At 50.5% G+C, this 17,606-nt stretch overlaps 1 protein-coding gene across 1 annotated transcript; it reads left to right on the forward strand.

Annotated features, from left to right (window-relative positions):
• Positions 1-3,145: 3,145 nt before the first annotated feature.
• On the forward strand, positions 3,146-9,262 carry CCDC177 (coiled-coil domain containing 177). Its single transcript, XM_074149438.1, is given in 3 exon segments — positions 3,146-3,317; positions 3,320-3,598; positions 4,309-9,262. Coding segments are annotated over 3 exon segments (2,376 nt in total). The 3' UTR covers positions 6,234-9,262.
• Positions 9,263-17,606: the final 8,344 nt, after the last annotated feature.

Here is a 17,606-nt window from a genome sequence, read left to right on the forward strand (position 1 = left end):
TTATCTTCAGGGCTCAGGAAGGAGCAGGAATATTCTGGTGCAAAACCAGGAGGAGTCTAAACAGGAGTGAGTAGGCTGAGAGCTGGGGTAGCTACACAACAGCTAGGTCAGGGTCCTCCCAACAACGGTGTAAACACAGCCTGCCTGAGAAAGAGAGAGTAGAAATTGCAAACTAGCTGGAGACAGGATTCAACCTGGAAAACAAAAGCTATTTAGCAAGGAGGAAATAATTCATCAGCTAACATTCCCCACGGCAGAGGGGAGTCAAACTGTGTTGAGTAAACCTTAGGAGAGTTAGCAAATTAAGAGAAAGGGATGTGAGGAGATGCAAGAGAGAAGGAAGGCAATGCACTGGCACCAGGCCTGGGCACACAGCTACCCTGTGCCAGGCAGCATGGAGGTAAGTGCTGAGCAGGAACCCACCACTCAGCTCAGGGCAGCAGCTCCTGGGAGAACCTGAGGCCCTGGGAGGAGGTCAGAAGAAAGGTGATAGCTGGTTGTGCAACTACAGGGGATTGATTTGCAGTGACAGTATGTTTTCCTTGGCTCTGAGGGCATATGGAAACAGTTTACAAACATTTATAAGGCATAAACCCAAGCAGGAGGGAGGGCAAATTACTCACTAGAGAAGATAAAACAAAAAGAGGAAGAACTGAAATTGAAAGTAACTGATAACATTTGACCAATAAGCTCTAGTAGGTTGTGAAATAGCTCTCAGGAGGAGAGCAGGGAAAAACCCAAGTACAGGCAGTTTTGAAGTTGGATGGGAAGAAAGTAATTAATACGTGCGCGATGAAGAGCATACAGAAGAACTTGTTGAAGTGATACAAATATTTCCATCTCCACAATCCGCAGTCCCAATTTTCCACTGCCCTACATCTCTTGCAATCATTAACAGCAATGCAAAGAAGGAAAATGCTTATTAAAGCAGGAGTGTAACCTTATAGTACTGCTCCGCCTGAGTGCGTAGACTTCTAGACATTTCTAGCCAACAGAGAATTAGGTTTTATAATTGTGTGTGGGAAAATGACTCACTAGCAGTGATCCTCTTCACTCCTCCAGAGATCCCCTCCTGCCCAATTCCAAATCTCTTTTAGTCTTGATGAGGTAGGGATACAACACCACATCTGGATAGTGTGTGTTAATGTCTCCTAAGTCATATCCAGCTGCTTCTAAAATATCCTAATAAGTCTCCTTCCAGTTGCATTTGGGAGACCACTTAGGGACTCCTAAAGATCCACAGGGAAAGAGCAAGGCCAAAATACACTCCCACTGGAGGCTGAAACAGCAACCTGCTGTCCTGGTTTGAGCGACACAGAACTAATGTCTCTTCTAACGCTTGGGGAAACTGCACTTTTAGAAGACTCTAGTGTCTGAATTAATGAAAATATTTACTTTATAGCCATCTAGGCTATGTGGGATTCAAGATCTCAGTGTTTTTGAGCCTTGCCAGGTGCAGGGATGAGGAGAGTGAGGCCTGGGCACTTGACCCAGGCTGGCCAACAGGATTATTTCATACCATGAATGTCACATTCACTATAAATTAGAAAGTTTGCTGAGAAGTTCTCTCTCTCCTTGATGGGGGAGATCCAGAGAACTCCTTGCCCAGTGCAGGACCCCTGAGCCCTTCCCTTCCTGCTGAAGCCGTAGTGCTCCCAGTGTCCCACATTTGCTGTCCCCTACTGGGAGTGCACAGCTTCCTGCTGATAGGATTGGCTGAGTATAATTCTTGTATATTTTATATTGGCATCAGGATCAATACTGATTCTTTAGTATTATTGTTAATTATTTAGTCTTATCCTATTAAATCCATTTATATTTCAACCCTCGTGTTTCCTTGTGTTTCCGGTCATCGGGTGATAGAACAATTGTCTAAATGACAGTAAATTGTTATGGGTTTTCTCAAACCATAACACCTGCCAAAAGCCCCGAGAAGCCCACACCTTACCTGGCATATACACTTACCAGTTTAAGGTTTTCCATGAAGAGGGAAGACAGCCATGGCTTGACAGCTCCGGTGCTGCAGCTAGAATTAATGGCTAGCCCCATCAGCCAGGGAGCTGGGCTCTTCAGACACCAGAAAGCTGTTCCCTGGCCTGAGGATTTTTCACATAACTCGTTACCAAGCTTCATAACCATCCCCTGCAGACTAAGATGATGAATGAATGAGATCAGATTAGTCAATATGGTTTATTGGTGGAGTTTGACCATTCACTGTGGATGCATCGTTGCTGCGTGCATTCATCATCACAGGGATGAGCACAATTCAAAGTCTTGGCCTGTACAATAGGAAACCACAGCCAATCTGCAGCTCTTCAGCTTTCTCCCAAGGGCTCCCTAGACCTTTCTTGGGTTCTTCTGTTGCTCTGTATCCTTGTCCTGGGCCATCCTGGAAGTCCTTTGGTGAGTGCCATGTCCTTCTTTATTAAAGCAAAGCAAATTAAGCAGAGTCTGCAGAGGTTAAACAAGAAATTGCTGAAAAGCACTGAAGTTGTAACACAGTGGTTAATGGCGCATTTGCTACTACTGTGCTCTGACAAAATCAGAGTTGCTCCACTATGTGGCACAGATGCTCTGCAGCTCCACAACCAGCAACAATCCCCTTTTTGCTGAACAGTATTTCTAGAGCAGGGTATTCCTCAACCCCACTGACTGTTGAGCCCAGGATCCCTGTAGAAATGGGGGATCCGTCAAAGTAAGTGCAACCAACACATTCAAAGTGGGTACCTGCAAAGGTGTACTGTATTGCCCATAATATCACTCTAGTTCCCTCTTTCTCAGTCCTGACACATCCCTGCAGCAAGCAATAGCTTACATTAGCACTAAAGGGAATAGAGTTCCATGACTGGAAACTGCTTTGCACTGAAATGTGAGAGCTGTGCCTTTTCCATCTCTGGCACGAATTCCCTAGGTGGCCCAAGGCAGGCACCTTCATCTCCCTGTGGCTCGGTTTGCCATCTGTAAAACTGGGTTAGCACCCCCTCCTCCTTCCTACGCCCCTTTATCCTCGCTTATATTAACTGCAAATACGGATGGGCTTGTTTTTCTGCAGGCACAGCGCAAAACAGGGTGGGCACGACCCTGGCAGTGCCGCTCGTATGGGGAAGGTCTGCAGGGAAGGATGCGCGCACGGAGGGACGCCGGGATGGAGGGATGCGCACTCAGGGATGGAGGATGCCTGCAGGGAAGGACACCCGCCTGGCGGGCCGGGCGTTTGCCCACCTCCCGAGCCACCCCCGGCGCCGCTCCCGCCGCAGCGGCGCCCGGCCCGGCCCCTCGCCGTGTGGGGTGGGCTGGGGGCGGAACTCCCCCGCCCGGTAGCAGCGCTGTCCTCGGTCCGGCCCGGCCCCGCCGCGGGGCTGCGGGGCGGGTTCCCCCCGCTCCCGCCTCCGCCCGCCCCCCGCGCGGGGCCTGCAGCGGGCAGCGCGGGGCGCCGCAGCCTGCGGGCGGCCGCCGTGCCCGCCGCCGCCGCCCCGGAGGTGGGGGCGCCGCGCGGGGCCCGGGGTGCCATGGAGGAGCCGCCTCCGCCGCCCCCCGCCTGATCCCCCCGGCTGCCGGCACCGAGACAAAGCGCGGGGCTGCCCGCCGCGCCCGCCCGGTGAGTGCTGCGGGGGAAGACCGGGTCGGGCGGGGGGCTCCATCCTGCGCTGTGGGTGCCGGCCCCGGGGGGGGGTGTGTGTGTGTGGGTGGTGGTGGTCCCGGTCCCGCACCCAGCCCTGCCCGACACCCCCACCCGCATTCACAGCCCAGACACCCCCGTCCGCCGCTCCGCCGCGCCCGGTGCACCGCAGGCATCCTCGTTCATAGCCCGAACACCCCCCACCCCCAACTCCCCCACCCCCGGCCAGGACAGACACCCTGCACCCCCGGTACCCCCATCCATTGCCAAACACGCCTGCGCCCACAGCCCAGACATACTGCAGGGACTCTGGCTGCGCCCCACGCCACCACAAACACCCCCATCACCTCAGACGCCCCCACGCACTCTAAAGACTCCCCCATCCTCCGAGCCCGAGCGCACTCTCCCGAGCACGCCCTCCCAACCGCCCCCACTGACCGCCCAAACGCGGCTCCCCGCCCCAAAAACACCCCGCCCCAGGTACCCCCCTCCACCAAACACCGACAACCTCCCACCCAAGGCACCCCCCGCCACCTGCCCCCCTCCTTCCACAGACTGCACTCCCCCAGCCCGGGCACCCCCCTCGCTGCAGACCCCGCCACCCCCCTCTCCCGCCCGCCCTGCCCTTCCCGGGGAGACAAAAGGGGTCCGCTCCCCGCGCTCACCCGCCGCCGCTCTCTCCCTTGCAGGCCGAGCCATGGTGGAGCCGCCGGCCGAGCCTCCCCCGCAGCCCTGCCCGGCACCCGGGGGGGCAGCGGCGGGCGCAGCGGGGGGGGAGCCGGCCCGTCCCGGGGAGCAGTCGCCTCTGCTGCACCTGGACCTCTACAACTTCGACTGCGCGGCGGCGGAGGGCAGCCGGTACGTGCTGACCAGCCCGCGCTCGCTGGAGGCCTGTGCCCGCTGCGCCGTGCGGCCGGTGGAGCTGCTGCCGCGGGCGCTGGGGGAGCTGCTGCGGGAGGCCCCCGGGCGCTCCATGCGGGTGGCCGCCGGCCTCTACGAGGCCTACGAGCGGGAGCGCCGCCGCAAGCTGCAGCAGTGCCGGGAGGAGCGGGAGAGGATTATCCGGGAGGAGAAGAGGCGGATCCTGGCGCCCCTCGGCAGCCTGCCGCCCTCACCCGCCGCCCGCGTCGCCCCCCGGGCTGCTGCCACCACCGGCGGCGGGCCCCGGCCCCATGGCGGGGGGAAGGCCAGGGCGTCGGGGGGTGCCAAAGCCAAGAGCCACTCCCTGGACTCGCTGCAGAAGCGGCGTGAGGGCAGCTGGGGCAAGACCTCCTCCGAGTCGGGGGCCTCCTCCTCCTACAGCGGGGAGAGCCTGCGGGAGCGCGGGGGCAAAGGGGGCGGCCGGGGCCGGGGGGGAGCCGCCACCGTCACCGCCGGCTCCCTTTTGGGGCGCAGCTTCAGCCTGGGTGACCTCAGCCACTCGCCGCAGACCGCCCAGAAAGTGGAGAGGATCGTCAAGGAGGTGAAGAGGAAGAAGGGTCTGTCGGAGGTGCCCGAGAGGGACAAGAAGATCGCGGCGCTGATGATCGCCAAGCACCAGGAGGCCAACCTCCTGCGGGAGCAGCGGCAGGCGGCCCACCTGCAGTGGGACAGTCAGCGGCGGCTGGCGGAGCAGCGGAAGGAGCAGGAGGAGAAGGAGAAGCAGAGGGCCCTCCTGCAGGGCCAGCGGATGTGGGAGAGCCAGGTGGAGAAGCGGCGGGGGAGGCTGAGCCAGGAGCAGGAGGAGGCCACCCTGCTGAAGCAGAGGCAGCGCCTGGTGTGCGAGGAGAGGTGGCGGGAGCAAGCGGAGAAGCAGGAGCGGCTGCGGAGGGAAAAGCTGGAGAGGGCCATCCAGGAGGACAAGCAGAAGAAGCTCCATCAAGAGCACAATCTGAAGGCGAAGGAGGAGGGCAAGAAGGAGCACCGGGAGCGAGAGGAGCAGCTCCTGCAAGAGAAGCTGTCCACAGCCGCACAGAAGAGGCTGAAGAAGGAGGTTCAGCTGCAGAAGGAGAAGAAGCTACTCAACCAAGCAGAGAAGCTGAAGCACGAGGCCTTGCTCAAGGAACTGGCCAAGCAAGAGGCAGAAGAGAAGGAAATGCTGAAGGCCTCCCTAGAGATGAGTTTGACCAAGGCTCAGGAGAACTATGAGCAGCTAGTGGAGAAGAGGAACCAGGAGCTGAGGGAGAAGGCCAGGCGGGAGGACATGCAGATGCAGCGAGCCAAACTGGCAGCAGAGAAGAAGGAAAGAGAGCAGAAGGAGCACTTGGAGGCCCTGGCTAGAGAGACAGAGAGAAAGCTCCAGCATGCTGCCCAGGTAGCCGAAGAAGTCGTCCAAGAAAAGGCCCGCAAGGTGGTCCTGAGCCGTCTGGAGAAGGAGAAAGTGCAGAAGATGAACAAGCAAAAGGTGGAACAGTATGAGGACTTAAGGCGCAGGGAGATCCTCCTCTCTATAGAGAGGAAGCTGGAGAGGAGCGAGCAGATCTTCAAGGAGAAGAAGACTGTCTTAGAAAATGCTAGGTCTGTCGCCCGGGCGTCTTTCCATGTCCGGGAAAAGGTACGGGAGGAGACGAACATGCGTACTTTTGACAAGATGGCCTTGGAAGCAGAACTGCATGCCCAACTGAATAAGAAATGAAAGATCTTGTAATGAACGAGTGGGGATACATCACTGGTTGTCCTTCATAACGCATCAGAAAGCTCCTCCGCAGTAACATTTAAAAAACAACAACAACAACCACCCTAATTTCTTATTTTGGGGGAACAGGGTACCGCACAAAAACGTGGCAGCTATTTCACATACTTTTTAAATATGTTTTTGTTCTGGGTGTGTTTTAAGGACTGACTTCAGTCATCTTTACAGAGGGGAAGCGAGCTTTTGTGTCCTCCACCCCACAAGCACACACATTTTCTCAGAGGGCTGCAGAAGAAGTCTGCTTGAAGCCTGTGAGGTACCTATCGATTGTCTACACTGGAGCTGACCACAGCTGCTCTCTTTTCATCTGGAAATGCAGACAACAGAGACTACTGACCGCTAGAGCCTACTGACTAAGAACCAAAACCACCCCAGCTGAGCCTGGCTTGAGTGACGGGCAGCTTGGTTTAAATTACGGGACTGCATTTTTAAAGCCGCTGCACTCCCACGCTGAAGGTGAGGAGGGCTGGAGTATGGAATGCCATACGCCCCTGGGTGCCCCTTGCCCGCTGCTGGTACTGAGCAAGAGAAAGCACAGATCAAGACTTCATAACACCATGTAAGTAGACGTTATGATCAGAGCTGGGCAGAAGCTGTTAGAAGTGCTCACAAACACAGTTTCACTTTTGCTGTTTGCAGCTTTTGCCCCTCCTGGGTATCCTCACCTCTCCGCCTCCTTTCAAAGTTTCTCTTAAAAACGTCTGTACAATTTCTTCTTTTCATTCAGAGGAAGGGGAGAAGAAGAGAAGTTTGTGGGCAGTCTGATGGGCACCCACACAACCCATTTGTTCATTGAAATGTAAAAATGAACGAACCCGTGGAATCTGGCCTTTATGGCAAACATGTGGATCATTTGTAAATGGAAATCTGCAAACAGACTGCTTAGAGACATTGCCACCCTTGGGAATTCTCTAAACTCGAGGAGACCCTCAGCAACCTTATCCAACTTGGCCTGCCTTGAGCAGGAAGTTGGACTAGGTGTCCTCCAGAGGTCCCTTCCAACCTAACAGTTCTATGAGCTGCGTACAATGAGACGTTCACCCAGCTCTTATCATTGTCTACTGAGCAGGGCAGCATTTATCTGTCCACTGGTGCTAACAGTTGTATTCTTACATAGGGCACAAGAAAGAGTAAATGCACAAAATAAGGTACATTACAGATTCTCTTAGATGAGGATCATGGCTTTTTTATAACTCAATACCGTTTAGAGGGAACTGAGTCCCTTTGCCATTAAAGCACTGGAAATGTGAAAAGCCTACCTATGCCCCATGCACGGCATTCAAGTAAGACAGTGTTGTGCTCCAGGTTTCCATATTTACTCTCTGCTGGGTTGCAGCTATGAGCACACATCCAAACCAGGCGTTTTCTGCTATTCTTTCCTGGCTCTGGGCAGCACCAGCTCTTTGTTCCATCATCCGTGATGCCGTGCTGGGTTGCTGTGGTGATGGCATCGGACCTGGAGCGTGGGGGAGAAGCAGCAAGAGCAGCCAGGATCTTGTTTCCTTGCAGATGTCTCTGGCAAACAATACAGTAGAAGAGGAAACCAGAAGAAGGTTGACATACGGCACAGACATGCAGTCCTGCATGCATAGATTGCATACCAGAATTTCCCAGGAGATGACAGCAGGTCAGAAACCTCTTAGAAGGCTTTAAGGAAGGTGTTAAATGAACAGCAGCAACAACAGTAGACCAAGCACACCCTGGTGCACTGCAAGGCTGGAGATGTTGTACAAACAATGTCGAAAATGAATCAAGTAGGGATTTTCTTTGATTTTGATGTACGGTGATTCGAAGAAGAGTAAGTTCCGATTGGTGCTGTTGAGGGCAGGCAGCATGAAAGTAGGAATCAGGGCACCTGAGCTATGTTTGTTCCATCAGTCACTGGCTCGCTGGGTAACTCCAGGCAGGTCCTCAGGGGCTGGCCTTGCTCCTATTGATAGAAACAGAAGCAGAGTCAGGCTCTTGGGATTGCTGGGACTTGCAGGAAATAGCAACACTCGGCTCGGCAAAACACTTCAGAGACTTTGGACAAATGATGCTAACAAAGCACAAAGTACTATTTTATTATTTATTTATTTATTTGAGTGGTTATTAAAGTGAAACATATCTGTTGGTGAAAAGCACTAATTAACACCAAGATCTAAAAATATTGGTAGCTGTGGGAAAGACAGCTGTGTTACCATTTCCAGCTGGGAGTCTGTCCCCTCACCCTTGTCCTCAAAACAGCAATCGGTTTGACCAGTGAAACCGATCCTGCTGTAAGATTGGACAAGGTCCTTGATAAAAAACAGTCTTCTTCATGTGTTGTTTGTACAGCAGTGGTCCACGTGTGCCCTTGTAACTGCAAAAACCTAGAAAAGAGATGCCCGGTGGCCCAAATCCAGCCTGCACAAAACTTCCTTTGCTCCCTGGCAGCACTGGAGTTGGGATAAAACCTGCAGTGACTCCAGAATAGCCAACATCTCATCTTTTTTGTAGCCTTCAGGCTGCAGGGAAAGCCTGCCAACATGGATGTGAGGGCTCTCGCTCCCCACATCATCGCGCTGTGGTTGAGTTCACTGCTTGATCCATTTAGCAGAGGGCGAAGGGGGAGAGGTGGGAAACAGCAGAAAGAAGGCAAAATGTGGTGGGTGAATGAGCAGATGCAATCTCTAACTGGAACAGCAGTTTTTCCCTAAAGGTCTACTGCAGTTTAACTGAGGGTTTTGTCCAAACCTCCCTGTGATAGGGCATTTCCAGTGTAGACTGAGAAGGTTTTACAGCCCAGGAGACATGTCTTGGTCACTGACTGTAATTACACCTGGGGTCTATCTCCTGCTGCTGACTATGTTTGACACATTGGGGCTACTGCTGAACTAATCAAAACACCTCTATGGTGGTAATTGGATTGGCAAACTACTGTTCCTATACTGTGAAGTGTGCAGCTCAAGTTTTGAATGTGCAACCTAAGAAAAAAATATTTTTTTTCAAGAGACATTAATCTGTGTATGGATATTTTTTATTTCTATAGTGGTTCCAGTCCAAAGTCTGTGAAAGTCAATGGAGTTTTTAAGTTGTTTAAAATTGCAGCATGGAAAATTAAGTCAGCAAGTTGGGTGGATGCGTGAAAGGTATTTCTTGGATCTGCTTATGCGTCTGCATATTTGAGAAGGAGTTTTACTGCTGGATTTCCATGGGAATAGAAGTTAAAGCCTGGGACACAAGTAAAAAGTATGGCCCTTTTAGATGAGGCTTATTTGGTGTTTTTGTTACTGAGCTGTGGGCCAGAGAGTACTAAAAATCAAAGCAAGCAACGTGTTACCTCACAGCTCAGAAGTAGAACAAGGCTTATTTAGAGCAGAGGAGCAGCTGATGACATTTGGTTAGGTCCTGCAGAAAGATAGCTTAGGCTGGTCCTCTCCTGGGTCTAGAAAACACATTTTAGGCTATTGCTGTATTATAATCATAAGGTTATATAATAAAGACTTTGCTTCTAGGCCATTTGCATGCATGCTGCAGAATGACCTCTAGACCTTGAAATACCTGTACTTTAAAAGCAACACCGACAAAAGAACAATTACCAGGAAAACTTCTGTGAGCGATAACACATCTTAGATCCAGCTAGCATCAAATTCCCAGGTTTCAATTCCTAAACACCTGTGAGTCTAGCTCCAGGTTCCACGTTGTATCCCATAAATCTAACGGGACAACCCAAAATCTGGATCCAATGCCACTAAACATTCAAATCTAAGGCCAAACCCTGACGTGTGGACACACCTCTAACCCCACTTGAAAACCACTGCACTGTTTACTGCTGCCCATTGAGTAGGACTGCTGCTGGAAGTTGACCTGTTAGAAACTACTCTGAATATTCACAGGGTTTCTGAAGTTGACATACTGAAACATTAGGGAGAAAGACTCCAATATAATTTAAATGTACTAAAAAGAATTACAAGACCAAGTCCTGGGATTCATTTTCAGGTGAAATTCCCATTAGCATATACTAATGTGTTGCGTAGTGAGACAACATGATCGAGCACGCAGTATGGGGAGAGAAGCATCCATCACACTGTTGGCTATGGCAGAATAAGACAAGTAATTTCAGAGGCCCCAGAGCCTTGCATCCTGGTTTCCTTGGGTGGGTGCCCCGTGATTCTCACTTCAGTGAAACCAAGGCTGCAGGAGGAGTTCATCTGGTATTAGACATCAGAGAACTCACACACAGGGGAGAAACATTGACTAAAGAACAGTTTCTTTTGCCTGGGCACTGGATGAATCTTTCACCCATTTTGAGAGTTCAGAGTCCATGTTGTTCATGTGGATCATCTAGTTTTTAACAACATCTGGGCTAAAGCTGGAGCCCTTCAGTGCCAGCGCCAGCAGTCTCTTCTGCATGCTGCCTCTTCACACACAATTCATCATTAAAATACAGTCTCTCTGTCAAGGTTGAATTTGGCAGGCACGTTCAAAAGCTATTAGGAGGAGCAGCTGCACCATCGCTAGTTAATATTTTAGAAAGTATTTTTTAACCCAGTTTATCATAAATCCTTTTGCCACACGGATAAGAGAGATGTGAGGACTAGATTTCTCGCCTTGGTTACCTACTGTGTTTCTGTTATGATGCTTATGGTGCCCTAGGCTCATCCTGTGCTAACATTTCTCCTGATACCAGGAGAATTCTGTTCACCAAACCAATGCTGAATATGCAGTGTGCACAGCTCTGAGAGGGGACTGACTTTATTGTGTATGACTTTAAGCCGAGCCTGAACAGGGCGATGTGGGAAGCACAGAATTTGCAATATGAAGTCCATCAACCACTAGTCTTCCAAAAGTTCTGCTAAGAACAGCCCCGGAGCCACCTCTGCCAGCTGTCATCAGGGAAGTGACTGCTTTAGAGAAGTGACATTTTCTGCTCCCTGACTGACCTCAGAGAGAGCCAGGCTGATCGCATCCTACCTGAGAACGGCTTCTCATCGCCACTGGTTGTTACACCAAAACAAGGGATTTGCTTCCAGCTGCGGATGTTCTTCCTCTGCTGGTGAAGACAAAAATGTAATGGTTAGAATGCCAGTCTGCCAGTCTTTTTTTTTTTTTTTAAATATTTTTATTTTTGTTTTTCTTCTTAAAGCAGATGCAGGGTGGTATAAGGACAAGACACAAAACTAGTGAGATGCGGCACTCTATGGGTGATGACCATGGCTCTCTTTGCACACAGTTCTGCTTTGCAGACCTGAGACTGTGCTGTTGACCGGTAGAGCAGCCACCACATGCAGGAGAGCAGAGGTGCTCCGGGAGGGATCTACCTGCGCTCAGATCACACAGGCTCCCTTCAAAGCATGCAAGTTTAAGCTCGTTTAATGCTTTGCTGAGTCAAGGTCCTAGGGAATTAAATTTGTTAGAGTTGGATTTAGCTGTCATAGTTGTAAAAGAAGTTGTAAAAGAAGGCTGTCATAGGCAAAGGAAAGGAAAACACTGGCTTAGCCCAGTCTCTGGAAATGAGCCCCATGACATTTACTTTGCAGCACAATACAGGCATGTTCTAATGTGAGCTGATGGAGCCCCAGTACAACTCCTTGCTGGGAGTGCAGCCCCACAAGCCCTTGGCAAGCAAGCAGCACCCACTGTAAAGAGGCAGTACTGAGACTCGGTAAGAAAATTGTAATGTGGCTGCTTCTGGGCAGGAGGCAGCTCTGCCCTTCTTTTTGGTAAGATATTACTTCATGGAGTTCTGAAGGGAAAACACTGTGAAGAAGAAAAAATGCAAAACTCTTTTGTATGAGGTACCTGGAAACACATTCGCCATTTATGCAGAACAACCAGCATTGTGGAGAAGGCCAGTGTTCAGAGCCTTCATAATGGGATATGCCCCACATCCCGCATGCCTCTTAATGCTAGGGTGTAAAAAATTCAGTTCTAGGTCTGACTTCTTTGTCCTTAGCCCATTCTTTGAGCATGGTTCTTCTCTGTGAAGCACAACCTTGTTATTGTAAGATTCTAGTCTAAAAGGACCCAAATAATTCTCTGGCAAATTTGTACTCATCTCCTACATCCCTGCCATTTAGCAAGAAATCCCCCGCATTACAAAATCACTCTGGCAGTAAGAAATATCCTGTATTACAAAACCAAACTGCCAGTGCTATTTTGTTCTTACGTGCTTTACAGCTCCCCACATCCAATCTCAGGACCCGGCTGTGAGGTAAACTAGTTATCGCCCCCAGCCTAAGTACGGGAAAACTGAAGCAGAAAGAACTGATGTGGCTTGCTCCGGGCTATGCTGGCACTCAGTGATCTAGCTGGAGTGCTCCACTCACATCCTCCCAGTTCCCCAAGCAGCCCTCTAATTAACTGCTCCTGGTTGCAAGGGAAGGATGTCCCTGTGCCCCCCTGCTGTGGCAGCTCCTCTGGTTCCTGCTCTCCAGCTGGTGCTTCATGGAGGAGGAAGGTTTTAAGGTGCCAGCCTGCACTTCTGGACATCGCCCCTAAACCTTGAAGCACTTGAAGGGCCCATAAAATTTCTCTTTAGGCTTTCAAACCGAGGGACTGAAGGTGAATGGCATAGATAAGGCTGGGCTGGGAGCCCCAGCAGGGCAGGAGGAAGGTGCGTTAGCAAAAACAGGCAGGAGCTACAGATGGAAATGTTAAATGAAAGAGCAGGCAGGGACTGGGAATCCTTATACCAGCCTGGCTGTCTAGAATCACTTATATCTGTACGTATGACAGCATACAATAACACTTTATTTCAGCACATTAAAAAGTTACAGGGCCCGGCTCATCACATTAGTTACCTCCCTAGAGCCAGCAGAGTTACTCCAGGAATGAATGCAGCGTAGATGTATTAACCTTTTTATTATTTATGTAAATGATGATGCTTTGGGATAGGCTATGCTTCTAAGAGCCTGGTGGAAATTTCCCCCTGCCTGCACTGTCCCCGGGCAACGGTATGGAGGGGTCACATATCAGTTGGTATTTTTAGGCACAGCGAGGAGTTTGTCAATACCCTGTGCTGCACGCTGTGTTCCTGGGTGTTTGCAAAGCCGTGTCTGCTTAAATGGCACAGCGTGGCCGAGGGGAAGAGCAGCTGGCACAGAGGCACCTTGTCAGACAGCAAGCTAAACAGTGGGGAGTAAGAGATTTGGCTCTGTTGTCTGTCGGATGCTACTGGGAGTGTTTTGGTTTGTAAGAGGGTGATGGGATAATTTCTTCTCATTTTTAGTCACCTCCAAAGTAAGCTGTGCTATTTTTGACAATTATTTAATGATTTATAAAAGATGGGAAAATAAACAAGGAAGGGAGCTCAAAACACAGGTGTGTAGGTAAAGCAGAAAGACATTTTTCCTTTCCCTCCTGAAAAAAGCCCTGAGCGTTATGCCAGCAGTTGAGAGTTTTGTTAAATGCTGAGTTGCATGCATTTTGTCAGACCCTAGAGGGGGACCAGTCTGTTCACAAGCTTTGCTACCTGTTCACCTGTCACCAGTCCACACTGAATGAGACAGGAGTCACAGTTACCTTCCAGTAACAGCTATTTCCTCAGACTTGAAGAAAAATGAGATCAAAGAAATACAAGGTGAGATCCATGAACAGAAAAGCAGTGTTTTCACTGTAGAGGGACCACTACACAGCCACCCTGGGTGGACTCAGCCCACGTCTGACATGAAGCCCAATACAGGAGTGACACTTTCCTCTCACTGGGTTATTTCTGCAGCCCTCACCCCAGACACTAAGAGCCTCTGCACCATTTTCTGCTCCCACCGGATTCAAGTTGTCCTTATTTCCTAGCCAGTTTGGCCCCAAGGCTCCTACTCCACTGCCTATACCCACAGCTTAGTACCTGGGGAGCCAGCCACAGGGTGCAGCCAAGTCTCCACTTGTCTGTGGAGGCTTCTAACCAACTAATTTGCCCTGCTCTTCCTTAAACCGAGGCATGCCTGTACATGGGCAATGACAGGAACTGTTTCAATCAGAGCTTCATGCCTTTGGGTGGTGTAGATTGAAAAACCTACAGAAGAACCAGGATGTTGTGGTGTAGCAAAGGGATGCTACTGTTTGATTTGTAAATAGCAGCACCACTGCGAATTTGCTTCCTTTGCATTGCTTTCCCAGACAGTGTAACAGTAATGGGGTGAGCACTGGCAGCCCCAGAAGATGCAATTAGGTGTTTGCCCTCCTGCTTAGACCAGTGCTTGGCATGGGAAGTGGTGCCCCCTCTTGCATGAGAGGGAAGCTTTTCTTTCTGGCATCCCAAGATATGTCCACTCTGTCACCACTGCTGTGACAGCCAGTGGGGTGTGGATATAACCAAGCCCGTGTTAAATGGACCAGCTCAGTCACCACCAGCAGTTTAACTGGAGCAATGCAGAGCCCAGGCTGGGCTAACTGGCCCAATATTCTCCAGAATCTCCTCATGGCCTTTTCAAGCCATCCTGAGCCCTACCGGTACATTCATAGTTAGCTTATATAGGCCTGAATGACATGTTGTGGCAGAAATTTTAAACATATCTTAACAGTCATGACATTGCTTTTTCTGCTAGCAGTTTCACCTACTGCTGCGCAGGAGGAAGTAAAGCCAGGGAGGATTGTTTCAGAGAACCAGCGCTGACCTGCCAGCTCTCAGACAATGCCAGGCAGGTGGGCAGGCTGAGGGAGCCTTCAGGGCTTTATGCAACACTAGTCAGAGCACCTGACATCTCAGGTTTGCTGTGGATACACTCCATATCACCTCACATGGTAGCTGTCACTCCAACTCACATCTCAGGTGCTACGAGTCCTAGTACTTTCCAGGCAGAAGGTGCTCTATCTTGTAACAGAAGTTTTCTGTGATTCCTACAACATTTCAAAGAACCTGCATGTACCTCTTTGCACAGTCAGGTATTTCAATGCATTTTATTTACGGCTCCGTCAAAAAATTGTGGAAATAAAAATTCCTGAAGGCAGTGATGTTCACACCCAGAGCTACTGTCCTGTGTCTCTGATCAGACTACACTGTGCTACTCTACAGATATCTTGTGGCTCCCGCAGTCTCTGGGAACCTGCAGATCCCTCCCTGCAAAGGCACTGTACTATAATGCAGATGCCACAGGGATGCCACGTGATTCAGACACAGCCTGTGAGTCCCCAAATGCACAGAAAATTTACTGTAATGCAGCTACCAGGGGAATTTCTGCAGAGTCTCCTGACAATCATCCACAGGGGCTCTTCTGTCCATCCTGATACCAGCACCATATAAACTCACATGCTGTGCGGTACCCACTGACCTAGCAATACTCTCGGAATCCTCTCCATGACAACACACAGAAATGTCCTCAGGTACAAGGAAGTATCCTGCACACAGGCAAGGCTGGCCAGGGAGTCAATATATCAGATGCATAGAGTATAAGGCTAGCGTCTTTTCTATGGGGAAAGCGGAAGCATAAATGCAAAGGGACAAAATGTCTCCCTAGAGGAAAGAATTGCTGAACATGACAGAGAAGAAAGAAATGGTGAAGTGGGAGATTTAAATAACCTTCAAGTCATAAAAGATGTGGCTTATAGGTCTCATGCAACAGAAACGTGCATGGCCAAACAGCTCCTTTCACACAACATTTCAGGTACCTTCAGGGAATGAAGAATGGTGGAAGGTACTTAGGGCCACAAGTAAGAAAGGAGAGGTATTTTCCAACAAGGGTTGGGGGTCGCTGGAAAGCTCAGTGAATGGAGAAATGTAGAAAAGCTATTCTAGACATCCTTAACGATGATGGCTCTCATACCACTAGAGCAAAGAAACATGTCCTGAATGTGTGGTGGAAGTAAGGAGGGAGAAGGGAAACAAGCTCCACAGAGCTGCCTGGGATAAGCGCTTAAATGAGCAGACAGCATAATAAAAATAGGACTGGGACCCTGTGTGAGAGTCATGATGAATTTTGAATTTTTTAAGGTCTCCTTCCTGTTGAAGGCTCCTCCCTCACAGTAGCAGGGAAGTGTCCTCTGGAGCACCTAAGCCTGGTGGCTTCCTCCAACCCAGGCTCACGCAGGTGCTCCTCTGGGCAGCTGGGATGCAGCAACGCCCTGTGGTGTTAGAGCAGGAGGGAGCCTGAGCACCCTGTGGCATTGGAGCAGGAGGGGGCCTGAGCAACCTGCCGACCTGTGGGCTCTGGGGCAGCAGCCAAGGGTGCCCCGGTGGAGCAGAGGGTGATGCAGACCATTTTTCTTAGTGTTTGAATGCGAGCTGGCATTAAAAGGATTTTACCATGTGTCGGTGCTAGGATGAGGAGGATGAGCTGCAGGAGAGGTATCTAGTTCAAGAGCACAGGAAGAGGAAGCATATTTCTGCTGAAGCTTGTTTTAATTCTGCTTTTTCTTTCTTTACTTTCTTTTTTTTTTTTTTCTTCCTTAAAGACCAAATTAAATGTCAAACTGCCAGGGGTTGGTAGAGACCCACGACCTACCCATAGCCCAGTTGTCGTTAGGAATGTGGAGAGCTGGCTGGCAGTTTTGCACAAAGGCCAGATCCATGCATGGCTTTATTTGTAAGCAACCATTTCAATTCAGTCACCGTCTGCAGGGCTGGGTTCGTGCCCGGTAAGGTCGATTGCCCAAAGGCAAGCACATGATGAAAACTAGCACATTCCTGTGTCAGAACAGAGGTGACACCACAGCCAAAGGAAACCTGAGGCTGGGGTCATTTCCAAGGAGGGCAGGAACCTTCAGAAAGGGAAAAACCAGATTAAAGGGGAATCATAATCTTCACCTATGCACTGACAGCATGGGAAGAGAGGATTGCTCAAAAAAATAGGTCCTTGCAAGAAAGATAGTGTCTCATTACTAGCAGACTGGATGTGGGCTCATGTCCCCATCTTCTTCTCTGGCAGGGGCAAGAGCAGACTCTCAGCAGAAAGCGGGGACAGACAGCTGGCTGGGAGGATGAAGCTTCCTGGGTCGGACCTTGTCAGCTGAAGCTCTCACACTGACTTCACTTGCAGGCAGGACCCTAACTATCAACCCTCAATGACTTGTACAACCCTGAAGCCTGGCCATGCATCCACACTCTATTTGCTGCACTTGCTTGTACGTTAAGGTAGGCTTGCGGGGCTTTCCAGCATGCCAGCCGGGTGCTTCACGGCCATATCCCAGCCATAACTTTGAAGCAGCAGAAAAGGCTATATCTCATCCTTCCCCAGCTCGAGTCAGCAGGATTAGTTGATTATTCAGGAGTCCCTTCCTCCATTGACAGAGTGGAGGGAAAATAATTATAAACCTTACTTTTATACATGCCAGCTAGCAGACAGGATCAATACGCAAAGGGACTCCTTGATTTCTGACATACCTAAGCCCTCAGATGACTGTGGCTTTCTGCACCATATG

Source organism: Numenius arquata, chromosome 6, assembly GCF_964106895.1.
Source record: "Numenius arquata chromosome 6, bNumArq3.hap1.1, whole genome shotgun sequence".
Lineage (NCBI taxonomy): Eukaryota > Metazoa > Chordata > Aves > Charadriiformes > Scolopacidae > Numenius > Numenius arquata.